This window comes from Sciurus vulgaris (genome assembly GCF_902686455.1).
Source record: "Sciurus vulgaris genome assembly, chromosome: 3".
Taxonomy (NCBI): domain Eukaryota; kingdom Metazoa; phylum Chordata; class Mammalia; order Rodentia; family Sciuridae; genus Sciurus; species Sciurus vulgaris.
Genome location: NC_136463.1, coordinates 112226115 through 112251162, shown reverse-complemented (window position 1 = coordinate 112251162; position 25048 = coordinate 112226115). Strand labels below are relative to the sequence as shown.

The 25048-nt window shown below is 33.7% G+C and overlaps 1 protein-coding gene across 5 annotated transcripts in view; it reads left to right on the top strand.

The window, feature by feature from the left end:
- Positions 1 to 9058, top strand: part of ACVR1C (activin A receptor type 1C) — a 72599-nt gene extending 63541 nt beyond the window's left edge. For all 5 annotated transcript variants that reach the window (XM_079131798.1, XM_079131795.1, XM_079131794.1 and 2 more), the window contains one exon: positions 1848 to 9058. In XM_079131798.1, coding sequence (XP_078987924.1) covers positions 1848 to 1973 — 126 coding nt within the window. In that variant the 3' untranslated portion in view covers positions 1974 to 9058. The remainder of the gene's footprint in view (positions 1 to 1847) is intronic.
- The last annotated feature ends 15990 nt before the right edge of the window (positions 9059 to 25048 follow it).

The window sequence follows — 25048 nt, the reverse complement described above, 5'->3', positions numbered from 1 at the left end:
GAAATAGTTTATCTAGCCATACAAATTGAGATGACCATCTTTATTATTCCACTGTCATTTGACTTCCATTATTGCTGTTGAGAGGTCAACAAATACCAAAATCATGTCTTTTTACTTAATTTATCTTTTCTTTCTGATTATTTTTAAGAACTTTGCTGCATCTTTAGTGTTCTGTAAGTTCTCTATGATGTATCTTGGTTAATCTTGCTTGGAATTTATATCCTTTCTAATTTGAAAGATTTGTAACATTCCCCAGTCTGAAGGAATTTAATAGATCATTCGATAGTATTATCTCTTCAAACAGTTTCTCTTCTTTTTTCATTGTTTCTATTACTCATTTTTGGAAAACTCATTGGAAGCATAGTAAACCTTTTTCCTACTTACCTTTTTATTTTCTCTTATTTTTCATATTTATATTTTTATGCTGTATATCTCAGAACTGTTTTCAACCTCATTATTTCTGTCTTCAAAATTCTGAATTTCTATTCTGCCATTTAATTCATTCATTGAGTTCTTTATTTTAATTGTTGTATTTTTCCTATTGAGAATTTTTTGGTACTTTAAAAATGTTCATTTTACTCATGTTTTGAATTTTCTCTTTCTTTTCAAAGCATGTTTTGTATACTTGATATCATTTAATTCTAACATCTGATATTTTTACGGATCCAATTCTGCTGGTGTTGCTCCAATTCTCTCTTATTTATGGTACCTTGTTTTCTACTATTTTTGCGGATTTTCATTATGAGCTCAGGTTTACTACAATGTTTAGAAGTATGGGCTTGATTTTTTTTCTTCATCAAAGCCAAAACTTAAGCAATTTCACTTACAAACTTCCTTTCTGGGACAAATGCATCATTAAATTCAAGGTTTGTAAGCATTTTGACACTTTCAGCAAGCTTCAGGCTGGGTTTCCTGTCTTTCACATAAAACTGTAGAGCATGAGATGGGCCAACGCCACCAAAGCAGCCACCTGCTTCAGTGATCCCTATTGCTCTGGTTTCATACTTTCTCATTGTTTTACCCTCTGAGTACTTGCCTTCTTTCTTTGACAGTTGATTTACACCTATTTTCAAATATTTTTCATATTTGTGTTTGAATTGTTATTTTTAATGTGGTATAATTTACATATGGTAAAAAGAAAAAATTTGAATATACAGTCTGGTGAATTTTTTTATGTGCACTTAACACTAAGATCAAGAAAAGGAATTTCCAGGGCTGGGGTTGTGACTCAGTGGTAGAGCATTTGCCTAGCATGTGTGAGACACTGGGTTTGATTCTCAGCACCCCATAAAAAATAAATAAATAAAATAAAGATATTGTGTCCATCCACAGCTAAAAATATTTTTCAAAAAAGGAACTTTCAACCATTTTTCCATCTATAGCTAAAAAATATTTTTATTTAGTGTTTTTTTTTTTTTTAATGTGCAGCTAGGGATTGAAACCAGTACCCCATGAGTGCTAGGCAAGCACTCTACACTGAGCCACAACCCCAGCCCCCAAAACATTTTTTAAAAATAGAAAGAAAAGGAATTTCCAACCCTTTTCATGTCCTTTGCAGTCTTTTATGTTCCTTTCTTAGATTCTACCACTTTCCCATAAATCAGTGAATTGAATGTTCAATTAAGTTAATTTCTACCAGGTTAATTTTGATAATATTTTGAAGAAGTTTGGCCCTGATTTCCTTCTTGTATTGTTGTTAGTTTACTGTGTGTGTGTGTGTGTGTGTGTGTGTGTGTGTGTGTGTGTGTTTAATCAAAGTTAAGCATTAATTCCTGGTTTTGTGATTTTGCTTCTTTTGCACTGTTATGGTAAGTCGCTGAAGTCTTTGACATTTTTTTCTCTTACAGGCACTCCGAGTCATGGGGAGAATAATGCGGGAGTGTTGGTATGCCAATGGAGCAGCCCGCCTAACTGCTCTTAGAATTAAGAAGACTATTTCTCAACTTTGTGTCAAAGAAGACTGCAAAGCCTAAAGATGATAATTGTATCAACAGGAAATCTCTCACAGCTTTCTTTCTTTCCCATTTCCCCTTTGTATGTGAATTTTTTTTTTTTTGTTCTACCTCAAAGATAATGCAGTACAGTATTTAAAAGCCCAAAGGCAGCATGAAAAGAAAACTATAAAGTTAAGCATGGGCAGGAGTTGACTTTACCCACTCACCATGTTGTCTTTAATTTTATTTTGAAAAGCAACACATCAACTCATCTTTTTATTTAATGAGAAAGATATTATAAAAGTGTAAAATAAGCTATATAACAGTAATAAATATCATTAAGATTTTGTTTTACTTGAACCAAGAGCATGTGAATGAATAGAAAAAAAATGTAAAGACACATTATTTTTCTGCAATGAAACTTATTAAAAATGTAAACTTGAGCATGTTATAGTGAAACAGAACTTTAGATCATGCAATCTATAGTTTTCCCTTTTTAAATTTTAGGATTGCTTTCTTAAAATAAATAATGCTCTTAATTTTAATATATAAAACTTGCAAATGCAGAGCTTCTGGTGGAATATGTAAGTGAGGTCAGGGTCCCATTTACATGGTCTCTCCTCCTTATTCCCCTCCTGCCTCTTCATAATTCACTACTACTGCAGCCCTAGGAAAACAGGTTGACATCTTGAAACACTGAGAAATGTTCCAAAGCCAGACAACTAAGGGCAAAGCTGGCAAGAGGTCCAATTTGTGACAATCAACACTGGAGGGACAGCGTGCCTCCTACATTCCCTTGAACCCCTGTAGTATTTTTCTCCCTGTGCAAAAACATTTTTCATTATGATATTTGAGTTTAGTCATATAGAAAGGGTGTTGAGTTATTTTTCAGAATTATAATGGAGCTGCAGGAAATCTCAGACACATATCTATTAATGTTTTCCTCAGAAATATTGTAGTTACCCTGCTTGTTAATGATTATTCATGTTTTCTGGACACTTCCAAAGATTAATCAAACATAAGTATATTTTGTCTGAAGATGTCTTAAGATACAATTCAGAGGACCTTGTTATGTTTATACATGCTTAGTTATAAAAGGACAGAAAAGGAAGAAAAAACAAGGAAATATATTGAAAGAAATTTAGAAAAAAAATTTCCCAAAAAGTATAACAATTAGACCCTACAGAGAGTATTAGCAGCAGCAAATATATATTTACCTTTGCTGTCAAAATGGACAGGTGAGTGCAGAAGAATGCTCATTAGAGCTTTGCCTTCATTCTTTGTTTTGCAGAGACAGATTATGAATATTTAATAGTATGCTACATACTTCCTTCAAATCTATACATCTGCTTTGGTGAAGGAGATGTAATGTGGTATATTTTCTTGTTCCAAAACATTGCTTCCTAAACTCTGTTCCTTAGAACAGTCTTCTGCTAAGATGATCCAAGAACAAAAGTGTTCCTTGATAGCTTCTTAGAGAGTGATACTGAACATTTGCATATCATGTATTTTGAGGAGTACAGCAGTAAAGAAATGTTACCTGAATTTTTTAAAAACTGGATTTGTCATTTTATTTGGCCATAATGGAACCATTTTATCAAGAGCAGGGGAAACCTTTTACTATTCCACATTTAAATGTTCTACAGAGCACAACTTGGGTAACAGTTTTCTGAAGGATATACATATGTATTTTTACATAGAACACAATTTAGTTATTATACTTCATTTCACGATGGAAATATGTTCCTAAATCCATCTTCATTTGACTCAGTTGAGATAAGAAAGACAAAAAACTGACAGCTATGGGGTTTGCATATACTTTCATTCTCATTCATGCATTCATCCATTTATTAAATAATCTTGGAGCACCCCATATCTTTCTTGCCACAATATTGGGTGCAAGAGGGAATAAAAAGATAGATAGGTCTTGCCCTCAGGGATTTTAAAGTCTAATTTGGGAATGGGAAAAGGGATGTGAGTGTGTGGGGGAAGAAAGTAAATTGACAGATAAAATATAAAGTGGGATGTCTTGAGTTCTGTATGACAGTGGGTTTCTAGAATAGGTCTGAAAATCACTTTCAATTTGCAACACATTTAGAAAGTATCTTTATTTGGATATTACAGTCTAAATATATCACCAGTTTTTAAAAGTGCCTATGTGAAGGGATTTTAGAAAGAGCTTATGTGAAGGGGTAATCTTGCTTGTGCTTGTTACCTTATTTCTCATAGACTGTTTTTGCATATAGGAGAATGAAATTATTTACTATAGTTGTACTCTAGTCTCAAATAAACAAGGATAATATTTCCTGTTTTAGTCACATGTATTGAGTTAATATACTTATTGAATTGATAAAGAGAGGATGTTTTAACATCTCCATTTTCTTTGTCATTATGTTTTATAATTTATTTGAGAGTATCTAAATATAATTCCATATTTTATCAATTTATCTTTGACTCGATTAATCTATATGTGTGTACATCTTGACATATTTCATTTATTCTCGTATTGGTCAACTATAACTCCTAACATAATCATCTTATATTTCAATTACAAAATGCATTTTTTAAAGAAAGGGGCAGAGCAATAAAATGATAAATAAAACATTAAAAGTTGTAATATTTTCCTTAATTTTCAACATGATTTTATGTAGAAAATGCTCACTTATAAAAATAGGGTAAAATTTGGGGCAGAAGGCAGATTTACTGTATATACTTAATGCTGTTAAATCTTGTATTATTTGTTTTTCATGGAGTCCCATTATGTAATATTTGTTTCTTTTAAATTTTATTATGAGCAAAAAATATTCTTATGTTAGGCTCAGAGTATCATTGTTCTTTTGCTCCTTTCAGATACTTTGCTTTTGGAGTATAATACAAAGCTTAGGGAAATGCTATTATGAATTTTCAGTACTGTACAAAGAGGTGATGTGATTTATATGCAGAATCACTTCCAGAAAAAAAGAGAAACATTATTTGTTGTCAATATTTAAGCATGGACTTGCTGCCTTATAAGTTATGCGTTTAAGTTTGTAATTGGTACAGTTTCTGTTGTATGCATTCTTCTATGTCTAAAATATTTGGCATGTCATATCTAGAATTCTTAATTTATGTTCTGACTTGAGAGTTAAGTGAAACATGACTGTCGTGCACTATTTTAGGCATAGCACTTGCTTTTCATCTTTATACTTTCAATTAACTTTGCATTTTAAATTTCCATGATTGTATGAAAATAGTAACCTGGTTGCAGTGTCTGAAGAATTCAAATCAGCTTTTATTTTAAAATGAAAATCTACAACAGATTCATTAGAAGTTCCACAATAATTATTTGTAATACTTCTACTATTGTAGAATTACTAGACAAAAGAAAGCAAAACTACTTCTACTATCCTGGAATTTTGCTGCTATGTGACTTATTGGGACCAAATAAGCTCAGGGCTATCTTGGAGTTGATGCAAAAGTACCAGGGAACCTAACAGCCAATCATTGGGAAGCAGGGAGCTGATGTTCACCATTACACAAAGTTCAAGTGAACAACTTAAAGTCGCTTGTCAGGAAATACCTTTTTGATTGATTATTTAAAACAAATGTGAAAATAGATTTCGTTAAACAATGTATTTAAAATGGAGACATTTTATTTCCCATCAAGAAATTAAGTAATGGTAGCAAACAAATAAAAGTTGACCATTGATTCTTCAATAATTTTCCTTTAAATAAACTCACAAATACAACCTCATAAGCTACTTAGGAATGTCTCGTCTTAATATCTTAAAATGGTGTCATTGTGTTTTTGGGAGATATTCTGAGTACCTTTTGTGAAATGTGACACTTGCCTGTTTGACAATATTTTGTTTTAGCTCTATATGTTAATACCTACTTGGACCGTATTCACTATTTCAGTGAACATAGTAATCCCTTTGATTGAGAGCTTCTTCTTTTCTTCTTGAGGACTTCTTCCGAACAAGAAAAACAATCCAGCTGGAATGCAAAACTTTCATCAAAAATTTAATAATAAGCAGAATTTCTATAACAGGCAATTTTTCAAAGCATTTTAATGCAAATATGCAAATATTTGATTTTCTTTTTTCCATCTAGCTTTATGTTTCATTTTTTCTCACCTCATTTTAATTATTTCCTCACAGTATTCCAAAATTATCAATAGCTCCTAGATTCAAAGCATAACTTTTATTTAATTATCATTTTGGTATTTTAGCCTTCTAATGAAAAGGAATCCCTTAGTGGTCTGAATTATTTCAGATGTATCACAGCCAAAAATGAAAACCAGAATTTGGAATTAAAAAGAATTTAAGAGATTTCATAATTTGATTCCAATATTTTATAGAAGAAGGGACCACGGATCAGAGCTGAAATGACTACTAGTCATGGTAGAACCCCAGTGGTGACACCTACCACTGTGCCCTACCCAACTTTAACTAATTAAAAAATGAATTAACATGTATCTAAACCTACCATGAATGTGCAGTGTCATAATGTGCCATTTAACAAGGATGATTAAATTCCACTTTTCTTTGTATTTCTACTAAAATTATTTGCTCAGGGTGAGGTTAGTGAGAAAAACCAAAATAGGTAAAAAGCTGTAAAAATGGTTGTAAGGCTAGGTAGGCAACTGCTGTGCTGATAAAATTTATGAGTACAATTTAAGAATGGCAAGGGTATAGACGTTCTCAGCACAAGTGATGACCAGAGAAGTGTCCTGAGTGTCCCCTGCCCCACTTAATGTAACAATTGCTCTCTGTCTTTATGCATTACAATGGGGTGAAAGATGATTTGATAGATTAAATGGTTTAGGTCTATGTGTAGTGGCATATTATCTGACTTCTCTTTTTTTCTTCTTTGTTTTTTTATTAGTTTCATATTTGCCCTTCATTTTCTTTCAGTGCATTAAACAAGATCTGCTGGATTTCATGTACCCTAAATCACTCCATAATTCCCAGTCCTTTTTTAGTTGTGTTCTAGCCCAGTCCACAGTTACATGCTGAACTTAACAATATTTTAATTTTCTCACTGATGTATGAGAGGTTTCACCTCATAACTTCACTAGTAATTATTCTCTTGGCACTATAAAGAGGATTTTGTTAATGGCAGAGATGACTTTCCTTTCGATTTTAAAAAAGATTGCCTGGTTATATTCTAGCCTTTAAGTTAACATACAGTGGACCCCTACATTTGCTTTAATGCTAAATTCTACTGGAGACAGTGACCTGAAGAGAGAATATGAAATATATGTCCCATAATGTGACTGCTAAATTTATTCTGTTGTGTTTAATACCATTGCTTTGTTTTACTTTTGCCATCTTTTTAAACTAAGCCATTATGTCATGTGGTTTGGACTATAATATTTAAAATAGGTAATGATACCCATTTTAAAATACACCTACTAAGAACTGCCAGGTTATTTCTCTATTTTAGTTGTGGACAAATACAACATTTGAGAGAAGATGAGTTCTATTTCATCCTAAATTAATATTGTCAGATACAACCATATTTTCCGATCATTTGTTCATATTATTCTATAAGTTTTCTCCCCAGATCTGAAAGTTTTAACTGCAAGAATTTACCCTGGACTATAGGCATTTGATTGTTAATATGGCCACAAAGAATCTGAGTGCAGGATGAAATTAGCCTATACCCTCGGTCTCCACAGCCAGTTGTGCATATTGTGATCCAAACAAATACTTCCAGCAGAGGAGCAAGTGGAAACTGAAATCAGACTTTTCGACCCACAGAAAATACAATAATTTTCAGAAAAACATCTTACTGAACTTACATATCTTTGGACAGTGGACCTGCTTATACATTTTTAGACAATAGGACTTAAAAATTCAAAATGGTTCTTGACATCTGCAAACTGAACAGAGAACTTACAAGATAAAATGCATTGGCTCTTCATTCTAGCATTCTCAAGAGAAACAATGAGGTCATGTGTTTTCCTGTTATTTATTTTTCAACCCAGAAAATCTGCAGCCAGGTGCATAGACCCTGCTTTTGATAATTTCTATTGAGTTTTCTTCCATACATGAACCTATTCAATGAATTTGCCTATAAAACAGAATTAATGTGCCTAAGTTCTAGTTAAAAAATTCAAGCATATAATGATATGAACCAATATTTCCATTTTCTCCATAGTCTAAATAATAGTATCTAAGCAATTTTAAAGACCTTGCACATTCTTTATATAAAATGAAGATCTCGGAGCCAAAATATTAAATTCTAGTTCATTTCCACAATGACTAGTGTCAAGCTCATATACTTTTGTTATCCTAGATTGGATAGGATTATTCCAAATTGGTCTGTATTTCACGTTTTAAAATGCCCTAAAAACAGAAAATTAGATTCAGATCTCGAAAAGGGAATTTTGGATTGACTTTCAAAGTACTAATACTAATTATACTTTTCTTTTGGTAGCGTGACTCTTCTTATACCTAAGAACATATTACAAATGTCAAAACCATTGCATTTTGACATTACAAAACATGCCTTGAACTCTTGAACTACTGTGAAAAGAATCACTGTTGTAAAGACTTTTTGTAAGCTAGCTGATATTCTTAAGTATGTAAAAAAAGATAATGCCTTTCAAAAAAAAGGCCTAAATGGATGTATATAAAGGATATGAAAAATAAGTTGGGTTTTGAAAGGAGAACTGGACTACAAATTGTATAAAAAAAGTATGGATGGGATTTTAGTACATAGTTGTAATTAAATTGTTGAAGGTGAAGAGAATACCAAATTCCAAAGAGAAATGAATGAGATTCACATGCTTCATTAATTTCCTAATATGCACTTTTATAGTAATATTACTTATTTTATTTAGAAATGATAGTATTTTAGAATTTAGTAAAAACTCTGTGATAGGCTTCATACCAAAATGTTTAACTTTACCAACAGCAAGTCATAAAAGTGTTTATTTTTAAGCTTTTTAATATTATTGCATAACTTTCAGCTGTCTCTTGATGTAAATACTTATCTGCCTAAATGTTATATTTTTATGTATGCATTTCTGAAAATGTATTGTTTTGTAAAGTGGCAAAGATAATAAATTAAGCACTCCTTGCACTTGTTTCTGTGAAGCACAGAGAGCTCTATTTTAAATAAAAGAAAATGTGTCATATTTTGGTTTCCTTACAGTTCTGTTCTATTATTCTAAGATTTCATTTTATACTTTTTGTGCAGAGTATGGAAAGGTTGTTGGAAACTTAAATGCTGGTTCCAGCAACATTGGAATTTGGTTTTCTTCCTTCCTACTAGGGAATTACAGGATTCTAGAATTTCAGAGCTGGATAAGACACTTAAATTTAACAGCTGTTTCTCTACATGACACTTAGGACAATAGGTTTAAATTTTTTTTTCCCCAGAAGTTTGCACTTTTTCAACATATATTGAGAGACTACTGGGGTTGACTCGCTCCCAAGCCAATGATAGCTTTCATCATACTTAAAATCACAAACACTCATGTGTTCCACAGGTACACAAGATGTCAAGCTACCTCTCTGCCTTTACCTCTGGTACCTTTATTCCCAGCTCTTCTTCAGACTCTCGTTTCTTTTAGTTTCTTGAACTTGCTGTGCTCTTCCCCATCCCAGGGACTTTGCCTTGACCTCTTCTCTGCCTGGAATGTTATTCTTCCAGATATTTTTACAGCATAGGTTTCTGGCGGAATGCCACCCTTTAGAAGGAGGCACCTTTTGTCCTTTAGTATACTGCCTTTTATTTTTCTTCATTGTACTTAATATTAATTGACTTCATTTTATATTCTAGTTCTGATAGCATATAGTATTATAATGACTAATTTTGCTTTAAAATTCCAGCATTGGAATTAGAGGTCATTTCATTTGAATATGGTTTAAAACATTGAGTAATATATTTTTTTGCACAGTGAGACATACGCTATGGAACTTACTGTTCTGAAATGTGTGTTATAACCCTTAAGATGTCTGTATAAACCCAGTCAGTAATAGTTTAGACTAATTCATGGTGAATGTTCCAAAATGACATTATGAAAACAGAAGGTGTTTGGCTTGTATCTCTAACCCTACAAAACTGATGTTTTCTGGGACTTAGCGTAAGAGAGGCAAATACTGAGTTGTCTCAACTGGCTTCGTTAATTTTCTGCTTCTTAGGGTTGTAGAGAAAGGCATATTATTCATTTTATATTAGTATCAAGTGTGAAACAAGCATGCAATAAAACAAATACATTAGTTTCAGCAGTATTAGCACTAACTACTTTCTTCAGTTGTCATTTGCAATTTTAGCATCTTTATTTTTTAAACAATCATATGCACAAAATTTGGTGAAAACTCATGCTGATGAAATAGTTTACTTAAAGTGTGAACTTAAAATTGTATAATTATTTTTTCCATTAGGATAAATTCTTGGAGACTGGGGGGTCACTAAATCTAGGCTTATTATGGGACATTTTGGAAGTGAGATTTTCAAGAAATGCTCCATGATTCTTAAAGAAAATAAACATATACTGTGGTTCAGGAAGTTATTAATAGTTTCTTTAAAGTCTATTTTAGAAACATTTCCCTTTATAGGGTTTTTTTTTGTTATTAATGCTCTATCTAACAAAATTATAATTACAATCACTTCTATAATACAAGTTGAATAATATTCTTTTCCCTTCAAACATTAGTCAACAAATCTTTATCAAATATTGCTGATAAATGCATAGTAACATAAAAGTCATTGCAAGAGGTGTTAAAAAAACAGTAAGCTTGTGCATTTGACAATAACAATCTATTTAAGAAGACAAGGCATGTACATGAATAACTAACCTTGAAAGGTAGTAACATAAGAGATGTCATAAGGTAGAAAATTATTAAGGCTTCGTGTGGGTAAAAATATGAAAAGTTCATAAAGACATAGAAAGCCAAGTATCAACTCGGTTGAAAGAGTCCAGAAAATTGACAAGGTAAAGCTTTGTAAGGATGGGGAATATTTGTGTAAGGGAGTGTTCCTTAGTAGGAAAAACGTCCAAAACAAAGACAGCAGTGTTCATGGCAGTGAAGAACCTACACAACAGGATAAGGAGTTTGGGTAAGGATCAAATCACAGCATTTAAACTTCACTTGGTCATTGAGGAAGACACTGAAGGTTTTAAAACAGAAATAATCATGTGAAATTGATATTTAATAAGCCAGTAAAAGAATTACCTTCTTAAGAGATTTGTCAAGCTAATCTGCAGATTTCACAATACCTTTTCTCCCTTAACTACCAAGTGTTTAGAGATGGTGCATAGGCGAAGAATTTCAAGATGAGCTCTACAATGATATGATGTGATTTGTATGGTGCTTTCCCCCCTGTATTTTAATGTGTCATCAAAGCAAAGCAAAATATTGTAATAAGAAAAAGAAAAAAGAAATGAAGTTTTCATCTTTAATATTTAGTGTTACTACAAATATGACCCAGAGCACTTTTTTAAAGCTGCATACACACATACACGGAGAGAAACAATCATTGAAAAAGGTCTACCTCATAATTCCATCTCTACATGAAGAAATTTCCAGGTGCCACTGAACTGTGTGCATTAAATTTCAAATATAATCAAATCAGGTTTAGAAATACTAATGGCGATTTCATAGAAGAACACTTGCTTCAGCAACTTAGGAAATTACACTTGATTTTCTTTTGAGTGTTACTCAATTGTGCTTGAAATTGTTCATTCGAACCCTTCTAAACAAGAAGCAGGTGGTTAAGTGTGGATGCTGTTTAACATTTACACAAAACATTCCAAGCACAATGCACTTTCGCCCTTCGAATGTCAACTGACTCCCCACCTCCCTCCACCCCTCTCATATCCTGTCCTTCCCTGGTCATTTGATTTGACCTTGCTACATCCATGAAAGGAGAATTGGCTCAAATGTAGTTACCTGCTAAGGAGCATTAGACTATTTTTATAGTCTTCCAGCTAAAGCTTTTAATGTGGCAACTGCTGGTTACTGAAGCAGTTTAAGAAAAAAGAATTGCTGAGTTTGCCTTTTATTTTTAAATGGAGAAACGCAAGGTGACACAATCATATAAGATATAAGTGAACTGGAACAGGGAGAAATGTAGCTGAGGTTTTCTGCACAGAGTAAAAGCAAAGCTTTTGCAAAACACATTTCAATTCTGTACCACAATCTGGATCTTTGCTTTTATAAAATACGTGAACTACTTCATAAAATGCACTTTTCTCTCTGTCTGCTTTCCTTTACCAGAAATACAGGGATGATATCATAAACATCCAACTGAGAATCCCGTCAGCTGGAGGCATTTATTAAATACTAAAATTTATAATCAGGTGGGAAGATGACATTCAGAAAGCCATCCCCTATGTTCTTTCCTTTCTGAGGCAAGCTGTTGTGAGGAGCAGGGTGCATTCTCTGTCCCCACCATCTCTGCCCATTCACTCCCACGCACTCCAGGAGTGGAACTTTTGCCGCTCACTCATCCTCTAAAGCTCTCTTCTGTGTGCTCACCAACACAGCAGCCTAGGACAAAGAAGACTCACCTGTTTCTTCCTTGGTCCCCCTAGGACCTTTATTACACAGTGTCATCACCCAGAATGATTTCTTTCTTCTGATGCTTCTTTCTGTCTTTTCTTCCCTTTTGGTATCTTCATATATTTTCCTTTCTCTGTGTCCCTAAAATGCTAACATTTACCCAAGATTCCAACTTTGTTGCTCTTCATCCTAAACATACCTTCCTTGTGATCTCATCTACTCTTTTGTCTTTGACAAGTTCCGTGACTTCCAAGCCTACATGTGTTTGTTCTAGATTTCTCTTCCAAGATCCAGGCCCTAATGTCCAACTGCTTCCTCATACATCTACTTGGTTGTGATGCAGTCTCTTCAGACGCAAATGTCAAAGTGTACTTCTTTGCTTGGCATGATGTTTTTGAGATGCAGCCATGCTGTTAGATATGTCTGCAGCTTGTTCTTTTATATTACTGGGTACAATTCTATTCCACGAACACTTCACGCTTTGTTTATTCATTCACTTGTTGAACATTTGGATTGTTTCCAGTTTGGAGTTATTATGAATAAATCTGTTATGAACATTCATGTATAAGATTTTAAAAAACATACATTTTCATTTCCCTTGGATAAATACCTAGAAGTGTAACTGGGTGAATACCTAGGGTTATAAACAGAAACTATGGTCAAGGCTTCTGTACCATTTTACACCGTCTTCTTCTGCCAGTGTATGAGAATAATAGTTGCTCCAGATTTTTTCATTTGGACCTCTCTGGTGACAATGTAGTGGTATCTCATTGTTATTTAAAATTGTACTTTTAATGACTCATTCTTATTTCAATTCGTGCTAACTATATTTATATTCTTTTCTTGCAAATATTGACATCATATATTGTGAAGTACATTAGAATATTCTGTCAAAAATGAACTCATTTTCTTTCATGATAAATCTGCCTTTCTCCAGCAAACAACCATGTCATATTGTTCCTCTGTCCAAACTCTGTCTGTCCCTCCGCTCCATTTTTATGTCACTACTCTGTAGGCTACTACTACTATTTTAGTTTATGCCCCTACAGGTTGTTTCTTTGGCACATGCCATGGGTTTTTCTTATATAATTTCTCCATTTTTGCTCCTATGTATTAGTGAGTGTACTAAATAGTGAGGAGGATGATCTAGATTATAAGTATCCTCACATTGTGTTATTTAAAGAAATCTTATTTAAAAGGTTTCCGTTTACTTTAGGATGAAATTAGAGTTCCATAGTAACTCAGTTCCCTTCTTCTGTCATCCATAGGCTCATCTCTCATTTCTTTCTTCAGTCTGTCAACTACAGCTACTGAGAGTGATATAAATATTGCATGCTTATCTAGTATTCTGAAATTTCATGTGATTATTTTTCTGTCTTCCCGGAACTTCCTATCTCTGTCTAACTCACATGATTGACTTCGATTTTTCTGATAAGACTTAGTTTAAGTATCATATTCTTCTGGATATTCCTCCCCTTTTGCATTCTCAAGATAGGTACCTGTCTTAATCTTATAAGAGAGCCAGAAGAAGGGTGCTGATGGCTTATTTGGGACATGATAAGCTTGAGTAGTCAAAATGAGGACCCCCAGTGTGGCTATTTCCTTTAAGCATAAACGAGGGTGAATAGAACAAATAAATAGATGTGCTTGTGTGTTTGAATCCTCACATTGTGTTCTGTACATCACAACAATTCTATGAAAAACCTGCCACTATCATATTTAATTGTTAAGGACGGAATGCTCCTCCTTTAAGATCAGGAATATATTAACAATGTTCATTCTTTTTTTTTTTTTTTTTTGGCTTTTTTAAACAATGATCATTCTTGCAACTTCTATTCAACATTGTATTGGAAAGCTAATCTATGAAGTAAGGTAAGAGAAGGAAAGAAAATAAACGCAGATTAGAAAGGAATAAACGAATGGTCATTTGCAATGATTGTGTGTATACAAAATTCTAACAAATCTATTAAAATGCTACCAGAAGATTAATGTGCAAAAATCAATTTAATATGAGTGCGATTACTCAGTATGCACTCTTTTTGTCAACTGTCTGCATGGCAAATATTTTCTTCCAGTTGGTGATCTATTTTTAAGTTAATAGTGTTTCTCAAAGAGCTTTAAAATTGATGTAATTGATGAGGATCAATTTACTAATTTTTTTATGTGTGGTTTGCTTTTCTACTCCAAGAAAATGAAGAATCCTATCTTATGTGTTTTTCTAGACGTTTTATAGATTTAGCTTCAAGCTTTTAATCTATAGTCCATTTTGAGTTTGAGTTAATTTTTGTGTATGGCATGAGGTAAAGGTCACTTCTGTAAGGATGGCTGATTATTCCATCATCTTTTGTTGAGAAGAATATCTTTTAACACTTAAGTATATTATAATCTTTACCAAAGTTTGATTTGTCATGTACTTGTGGTTCTGTTTCTTTCATCACTATCTCCACTTACATCAATAGCATATTATCTGGATTTTTCTCACATGATAAATCTATAAATAAAAGTCTAAGTTCTCTAAATTTATTGTTCTGTTTTGAAGTCATGTGCTATTCTATCTAATTTAATACACATTTTAGAACAAGATTTTAATTTTCTTCAAAAAGTATCCTGCTGGAAATTTTGATTGAGATTGCATTGGCATCATAGATAAATTTGGAGAAAATGTGTTCCTTGAAAAATATCAGTCCTCAATTCATGAATATATTTCTTCATTTGTTTATGTTTTCTTCAATTTCTTTCAGCAATGTTTTGAGGATTTTGTATCCATCTATTTGTACTGCGTGTATTTTGTTTAATTTATCCCAAAATGTTGCATGCTTTTATGATGGTATTAGAAAAGGTGATGATATCGGAAAACCTTTCATTTCTCAGCTTTTCTACTATGTTACTATCTGGAAATATAATTGCTATTTTTTAGCTCAAAGTTTAAATTTAATCAGCAAAGAATTGGAAGTTTTAGCCCCTCAAAAATTATATTAGGGATACCATTATTCTTTATAAGCTTTGAAAATCTTGAGGGGACTTTATGGACAAGTGATAGAACAGTGAAATCAATGAAAGCCTTTCATTTACAGGCTGAGAGAACTGGTGCCTAGATGTTAAATAACTGGCAAAGTTGGTAATCATGGTAGCTGTGAGCACAGAAACCTGACTAGTATGGAGAAAAGTGCCATGCCATGCCTTGAATTTCAAAATAGGATGTTTGCCCTAGGTCACTGAAGAATGCAGGGATGAACTTTAAAACCAGAGACACTAGTCTACCTGGAAAACTTTGGTGGACAAAAATAGGTTGTGGGCGTTCCTGTGATAAAAGTTCATTCTCTTCCTTTCTACATAGAAGAGATGAGTAATGGATGGATAAACAAAATGTGAAGAAGTCCTAAAAAGGATTATTTTTGAATGTCTAGATTCTGTTTTATACATACTTTGACCAATTATTCCCCAGAAAAATAGGACATCTATTCAGAAGTTGGCAGTATTTTCCTTGGCCAGTAGTATGTTGTAGTAGGCCTGGCTACTGGAGCGAGTCTTCCAAGCCAAATCTTGTTCTCCTGCTTACTGACAGTTTTATCTTAAATCCTCCATACTCTGAATGGTGTTTATCCTCTCCAGGTTACTGAGATTTGTTTATGGCCAAGAATATGGTTTGTGTTCTGTGTGCCCTTAAAAAAAATACATATTCTACAGTTTTGTGAATAATGTTTTACGAATATAATGTCAGATTATTTGTGTTCAATCTTTTATCCTGATTCCTCTCTACTTTTTCCATCAATTATTGAAGAAAGTTGTTAAATCTCCAACTGTAATTGTGGATTTTTTAAATTTCTCCTTGCATTTTGTCAGGTTATGTTTCTGATATTTTCATGTTCTATTTTTAGTTATTACACATTTAGATTATTGTGTCTTCTCAAATAAATCCTTTAATTATAAGACATCCCTTTTTATGTCTGATTATATTCCTTGATCTGAATCTATTTTGTCTGCTATTAATATAGCCACTAAAACATTTTTATGATTAGTGTTTGAATGGCCTGTGATTTCCAACTTTTTCTTTATATATCTATGTCTTTATATATCAAACTTGTAGACAGTATATATATTTAGGTCTTACATTTTTATTTAGTCTGACAACCTCTCACTTTTAAAATTGAAGTGTGTAGACCACTTATATTTAGCGTAATTTTCAACATGATTGATTTTAACTTTATTACCTTGTTATTTTTTCATCTGCTCTATTTTACTTTCTTCCTTATTTTGAATTAGTTTGATATTTTTAGTTTTCCAAATTATTTTACCTGTAATTTATAAGTAATACCTATTTAAAATTTTAGAGGTTATTTTAGGATTTATAAGTCTCTTTAACTTATTATAATCTATCTTAAAACACCGCTCAACCACTTTACATATAAAGTAAGAACCTATAAAATACATTTTACTTTCTCACTTTATCCTTTTTATTATTATTGTCATAACTTTTGCTTCTATACATATTATGCATCTCATAATATATTGATATAATTTTTGCTTTACATAGTTATATTTTAAATAATTAAATTTAAAAGTCTTAAAAATAAGGACTATATCTTCCTGATGCTTGTCATTTCTTTCTTTAGATCTGAGTTTTGGTCTGGTATTATATTCTCCAATCAGAAGAATTTTCTCTAACATTCCTTATGGAGCATTGGATTCTCAGCTTCCTTAATTCAAAAAATGTCCTCATTTTTGAAGGATATTTTCAATGGCCATTGAATTCCAATTTAGCAGTTTTTGTTTATCTGTCAGCACTTAAAGATATTGTTGCCTCCTAAGCCTCACTGTTTCTGACAAGGTCAGTGGTAATTATGTTTTCCTCTATCATGCCCCTTTGTTGCTATCTTAAAATGTTTCTCTTTTTATGAGTTTTCAGCAATGAGATTGTGATGGTTTTAGATTGCTTTGTTTTTATTTAACTTTGGTTCATTGAACTTCTTGGATCTGTGTGTTTATAGTTTTCATCAAATTCTGAAAAATGTTTGAACCTCAGTTTTATTTTTGTCTGTCCCATACTAATTTTTTCCAGAGTTTTTCAAACACATGCATATTTTGACAACTTAATATTGTTCCTTAGGTAACTGAGGTTCTATTTATTTTTTCCACAGCTTCTTTTTTCTGTGTACTTCCATGTGACTCAATTCTACCTATTTCTTCTGAGTTCATTTCTTCTTCTTTTTTTTCATTTTTTGATTTCCTGAAATCCTTTCCAGTGAGATTTTCATTTCAGACATTGTACTTTTCAGTTCAGTTCTGAAAGTGTTGTTTGTACTTTTTATATCTTTTGTTTGTTTCCCTTTATTTGTATATTTATTTCAGTGATTGAACATATTTTAATAACTGATTTCATGTCTTTGTCTTTCTCCAGGTCTGTTATTTTTTAACTACTTTCTTTTTTGCTTGTGGATCAGAATTTTCTTCCTCTTTGCATGTCTAGTATTTTCTTACTAGATATGGATATTATGAAGGTTATGCTATTGAGTGTCTGAATTTTATTGTCATTTTTTTTTTTTTTTCTGAAGAGTTGAATTTTGACTTGGAAGACATTTAAAGTGCTTGAAGAACAGTTCACTCCTTTCACATTTTACTTTTGTCTGAAGGTCTAATGTGACCTTAACTCCAGGGCTAGCTTAATCCTGTGATCTTTCAGGGATTTCAATTGGATGCCTCAAGTTTTATAATCTGTCTATGCTCTGCTTCATCAGTAGTCATACACCTTCTAGTTTGGTGTGAACTCTTAGATAATTATTCTGTTTATATCACCTCAGTAATTTTCTTTGTTTCGTTTCTTGAAGATTAATCTAAACATGTACCATGTAGCATTTCGAAAAAGACCAGGATACCCATAATACAGACTTCCAAAGCTTTTTGAAACTGTAAAGCACTTTTATGTTCTTTAAGTACTAGTTGTCTTCACCTTTGCAGTATTTGTCTCCTCAACTCAGCAAGACTGTTAAGCTCAGTTTGATTGTTCCTTTCTCCTCACAATTCTCTAGGAAATACCCCAGGTGAAGAAGGATCCTGGGCAATGATATGGCTTGGTTCTTTTGTTTTCCTTATTTTAAGAATTATATCTTATTCTTCTACCTGTTGAATGCCTGAAGCAGTTTGATATTGTAAATATATATATATATACAATATATATGTGAATATTTATATTAATTTGTATATTTTACACACATGTTGCATATGTGTTTAATTTGTATTAAATATATCCCCTGATTTTTAGCTGTTTATAGCAGGAGGGCAATTATAGTGCCAAATAGCTAGTCTGCCACTGGTGAGAACAGAAATCCCTGTTTTTATTTTTAAAGTTCTTAACATGCTATATTCGTTTCTCCAATTATTTATTTGAATGCTTGTCTATTTATTCTACGGATTAGATATTTTGAGACTGAATCAAATCGAGTGCAACAGAATGATAAGTACTTAAAAATATTTTTGAACATGTCCAATTCATTAACGTGTTTATATTACTGAGACATGGACGATGAAAATGAGAAAAAGATCACAAAAGCTTCACAATTATCCGTTTATCTTGAGGGATTGGAATCCTTATTGGGAAGTGAAGAATGATAATAAACTTTGAGGGATGGACTACTTGTGAGCAGTGCAAACAGTTCAAGATTTTTGCTGCATTATTCAGTCTTACTGTAAGCATAAATGGAACAGCTATTTTGTATTGTGCCTCTATTACTTGGATCTTCGGCATTAGTTCTCTATGAAATTTGCCATTTTTATGGAATTCTAGAACAAAACCATTGATTATGATTCTAAATGAATGTAGGGAATTGTACACACTTTTGAGACTTCTGTCTTATTTCCGACAGTTACAATTTTTCCCTCTCTGGAAGGTTGGGGGTTGGAGTGGCAGGTGCCTGACATGCCCCTTAATGTGATACTTTCGCTCCCCCTTCTTGCTCCCACTTTTTCTTATTTTCTTCCAGATTTTGTGTGGTTTTTCCATTTCCCCAGTCCTTGTTACTCAAAAAATATTATGATGGAAGAAGGATTTTAGTTGCTATGCCTGTTCTAGAAGGGAAAGAACTCTACCTCATTGCTCCTTTACATGGTTTGGCTACTTCTGAATCATGACCCATATAAAATCGAGCATAAACTATTTTGAGTCTGGCTTCATGAAATCAGACCTTGTTTAGTGAAATTTGAGAACGAACAACTCTAGGGGCAGGTTGACACAGTCTCCAGTGGCTTTTATCATAGTGTACCTTTTAGTGCTCTCTCTAATGAAATAGGAGTTTGGGATTACTCTAAGTTGATTTCAGTTTCAATTGAGATGTTACTTAAGGGCAGAATTGAGCAGGACAATGTGTGCTTGCTTGCACACATGCTGTGGTTATCTACTAGATTATTAAAGAAGATTTAAATCTTAAAATTTGACTTGTGAATATTGATCCCCTTTTCCTTCTATTTTTTTCTGAAGGAAGTAGCTGTAAATTTGATATTTAGCATTATAGAAAATAGTTTTATTTTCCAAAAATATATTTAAAAAATATATTTAATGGGGACCATAGCAATAACTATCATCTCCCTGATCGTTACTATTTTAAGAATTGATATGTTCTGAAAGTTTCATTTGTATTTTTCATATTTTCCCCTTGTTTTCCATAATTTGTGTATTTATTTACTGACCGAACATATTTATCATGGCTATTTTCATGCCTTTGTCTTTTGGACTGCCCTGTGTTTTCAATATTGTTTGAAAAAAAAATCCATGAGTGTTTACATTCAATACGAGGGGTTTTAAAGACCATCCATACATGCCATGTTAAAGCAATATTTGGAAAAGGTGGAAAAAAACTGCATGCTTTGCACAAGGAAGGAAATAGATATGTGTTAACATCTGTTTTTAAATGTAAATAATTTCACATAACCCTTTGGAGGTGGAGTATATTTCCAAAAATGGTGACATTTGTAGTTTTGATCTCACATGTTCTTCCAGAACCTTGTCATTCCCCCATCCGTAACATCCAGTTCCCCTCTACTTGGATTTATTGTGCCTCTGTGACTGTCTCAATAAAAAGAATACAGCAAAAGTGACAAACATACTACTGAAAAAAAGTCATAAAAGGCAGTACATCTTCCTGTCTCATTATTCCCTCAAATGCTCACTCTTGGAACCCAGTCACCATGTTGTGAGGAGAGCCAGGACACATGGAAATATTACATGTAGGTGTTCTAACCAACATCCCTAGTAAAGGTCTCATCCAACATCCAGTATCAGCAGACATGAGCCTGAACAAGACTTCAGATGATTTCAGGTCTTTGCCAACAAGTCATCTGTAGGCTTAAGTCTACCAGTTGAGGTCTCAAATATCCTGGAGCAGAGACAAAGTGTGAATTCAGTCCTCGGCTTTTGAGTTTCCCCTACTAAAACTGAGTTGAGCAGAGATGAGCAATCTCCACAGCATCTTTCTCAAGTTATATATTTATAAGCAAAATAAATGTCATTCTTCTAGGACATTAAGTTTCAGGTGAATTTAGTGGCAGTAGTAGGTGATTAGAACTCATATTGATTATAGCCAAAGCCCAACCAAATACATGAGGCAGTAGGTTTAGGATCAGGGGCAAAGCTGGGCATGGTGGTGCACCCCTATAATTTTAGCAGCTTGGGAGGCTGAGGCAGGAGGATTGCAAGTGCAGGGTAGCCTCAATAACTTAGCAAGACCTTGTTTCAAAATAAAAAGGACTGGGCATGTAGCTTAGTGGTAAACTGCCTCTGAGTTCAATCCTTAGTTTAAAAAGAAAAGGGGGAAAGGAAAGATAGAAAGAAAGAAAAAGGATCAGGGGAAGTGGTGATGGGAAATGATTTAGTGATTTTTTTAGGACAGTGTTAGTGAAAGTTTAAAGGAGTTCAAGGAATCTGTTAGAGGAAACATAATGGACCTTAAAAAGACAGCTGGTGAGGACTTAAAGGAAAATATTGCAAACTGGAGGAAAAGGAACTCTTGTTATGCAATGGCAGGAAGTTTAGTAACAATGTCTCCTGTAGTGAGGTGAAAAATAGGAAATATACCTATATTCTGGTTGAGGAGTTTGCAGAAAGAGGGTTGAAAGTGCTTTGCCTTCTGTCTGTTTCTAGCTGCCTGTAGTAAAATGCAAGGAAGAGAGATGATCTAAAGAAAGAACTGTTATATATAAAGTCTCCAGGACTTGCTGGGTTGGAAAAGAAAACTGTTTCTCATTCCCAGCCTCTCCAGATGGCAAATGATGCTAAATTAAGATATGGCTTCTGAGCAGAGATCAAATCCAGGGTGCTGTCAGGAAAACATGATCTAAAGATAAAAACCTTTTGTTAATGCCTCATAAAGTTTTGAGATAGTGCCTTTTAGACCATTTTGAGCAGACAAAAGGCCATATAAGGATCTTATTGTGTGCCTCACAGATTCTTTCCATAAAACAATACAATTTCTCAGAATCTTAACAGTATTCTTAAACAGAGTCTAAGTTTAAATGAAAAAAAAAAAAAGATTTCAGTGAAATCTGAGCATGTGGCTTTTGTCTAATGGAATGGATTATAAATTGATTCATAAGAAACCCACAAAGTGTTTAAAGGAATTTTATAACCTTGCATTGAAAATGATAGAGATAGTATATAATTAAAAGAAGCCTCTCGACCATGAAATGTCTTTGGGAAAGAAGCAGAACAAGAAAATGACTCAACTGAAAAAAAAAAAAAAACAAGATTGACCTATAATTTCATGGAATAGGAAAAATACATTAGTGGGTGGATAGTACCCTGTATGCAGACATAAGAGCCCTGGAGAATTCTGGTAGTAGGTATGAGCCATAAGGAAGGTACTGGTAACATGTATCTGACTATATTTTACAGTTGTTATGTCCAGTGACTGCACTGATTTATCTGTTTTTCCTTTTTGAATGTGAGTACATTTAACGCTTTTTCTTCATCTATCCCATCTTTGTATGTTAGCTGTGTGTGTGCAATAGAGGAATCATATATTTAGTTCACAGACCTTACGATCAAGAGGAATACCATTCACAGCTCAATTGTGATAGGCCAGTGAGATAGGCTGAGATACCTGAGAAGACACCTGGAGATGGGATGTAAGATATAAGATTTATCCAGAAATACTAACAAAGAAGATCCAGTGGCAATGTACTAGACAGATGCGTCATCAGAAATTCCAGTGGCAATGGGCTGGGCAGGTACATCTTTGTTTCACATAGTGCCTCTGGCAATACTCTGAAAAATAGTGTCTCCATTCCCCATGGCACTTATCCAGTGGTGGCTGGCTGGGTGAGCACTTCCCTCTCTACAGTGCTCTGATTCACACCAGTTACCACAGAGAGGAGGGTTTTATAAGTTGGACTGCAGAAGCAGTGACATCACTGACTTGGTTTGCTTTGTCCCATTGTATGACCAGTATCCCAAGGAAGTTGGCATGCATGCATGAAAGCAACTTTCTACAGATAACACCAACTTGCCCTAATTCCCAGCATACATGAGAAAGTCAGTGTCTTTGAAGAGAACATTTATCTGGATATTCTGGCCCATACTTGCCTCTTTTTGTTCCCTTAACTTGGCTAGTTTTTGGAATGAAGGAAAGGCACATTAGGAGCATAATGTTTCATTGTTTTTTCTTTTCTCCAAGGATGACGCAAGAGAATTGATACACAATATGGTAAACGCAAGGAACCACACTCAATGAATTTCATTTGATTAGGATGACAAGATCTTATTCCTTAAGCTTTAGCCTGATAAACCTGGGAGAGTGACCTAGGGCAAAGAGATGAGTATATTTGTATGTGGCAGAGATATGAAGTTTGGGGGCCTAAAGTGTTTTGTAGCAGATTTTAGCTTCCAATAATAGACTCCCCCATACTTTTGGTTGCTAAATGCTCTTTCAGAATCTTGCCAGTTCTCCCATTCATGGACTATATGTCCCCATCCCCTAAATCTGGGTCTTGAGTCTACTTTAAAGAGTAGAATCCTGCTGAAGTAATGCTATATGACTTCTGAGGCTAGATCACAGAAAGAAACAGAGCTTCCACTGAACTGCCACCTAACTGCCTCTTTCTTTGGAATGATTGTCTTTGTAATCCGGGTACCATATTGTTAGGAAAATCAAGCTATAGGGAGAGGCCATATGTAGATATTCTGGCTGATGGTACCAGTTAAGGTCTCATTCAAGAGCCAGAATCAATTGCCTGACTTGTAAGTAATGGAGCCTTCAGATGATTCAAACTTTAAGCTGCCCCAAACACTGAGCTGAGCAGAGACAAAGTATCCTTAACATGTATATGATTATAGAATTATGAGCATTGTAAATATAATTTTTAAGCCACTAAATTATGAGGTGATTTTTTATGCAGCAATAAATAATCCACCGAGAATATGATCATCTGTAAGAGAATATGACCATCTATTTTACTGATAAAGAAGTATGCTGATGGTCACATAACAAGTATATGGCAAAGCTGAGCTGTAAACTCCAGTGTGTCTGAATCCAAAGTTTGAGTTTCTTCCATTCTTTGACCCACACCTATAAGAAGGCCTAGGTTGACCAGCACAACATTAAGTTGAACTGGTAAATTCATCAAGTTCTAGCCTGAGAAGATTGAGCCCAGTAGAATACAGACGAGGTTTTGTTGCCTGTCAAACATAGAGGACTGCCTTGAAAAAAAAAAAAAAAATACATCTTTCGTGGTTTAAAAAAAAAATTGTGGTCAAATTCTTACTTATGAGCTTCATAAGCCCTTCAAGCGAGTCGTGCAAAATTCTGTGTGTGCCAAGTTTTCTCAATCTGGAGAAAAGGGATGTAAGTCTCTTGCAAGATTGTTATAAGGATTACAATTTTGTATGAAATAAAGGAAATTAGTATTAATTAATAATGAATAACTGAATATCTTAATGTAGTTATCTGAAAGTTACTCTGGAAGATGAATGATTAACACACATTGATCTCTGGTTCCTGAATAAAATGGCAACTCTACACTTGGCCATCTCCAGTTTTTCTTTTGAAGTCCTGTTGCCACCTGCTGTGTCCTGCTGAACTTCCCAAACTCTTTGCCCCCAGGGCCTCCAGTATCATCTGCCACTCCCCCTACTACTTTAAATTCTCCCAACTCCTTTCCCTGCTACAAACTTTTCTGCCTTGGAATTTAACTCTATCTAATTATTTGTTTAATGACATTCGGTGCAAATGAGGTGCAACCCCATGAGACCTTTGCACTTTAAAAGAACGGCTCATTAACTGCTTTGAATATCTAATTGATAGGATTAGTGGGAGAGATAATTTTGTTCTTTGCCCACTCTCTCACCTCCCACAATAAGCAAAAAATATTTCAGAAAGTTACTTTGTAACCTCTCTGTACCCCCTTTTGCAAAACCACTCTGCACCCCAATAGAATTGAGCTGAAAAGAATTTGTTATCTATGGAGAGAACTGAGGTTGACAGCAAATGAAAAATTAACTTTATTTTAAAATGTGAATTTCTTTCCTACCTTTTATTCTTCTCAAATAGTGGGTGAGTTGTGGGGAGGACCTACTATTTATGACTACCTTAACTTGTTGTAACTCTCATTTTATCCTATCATCTGACTAGG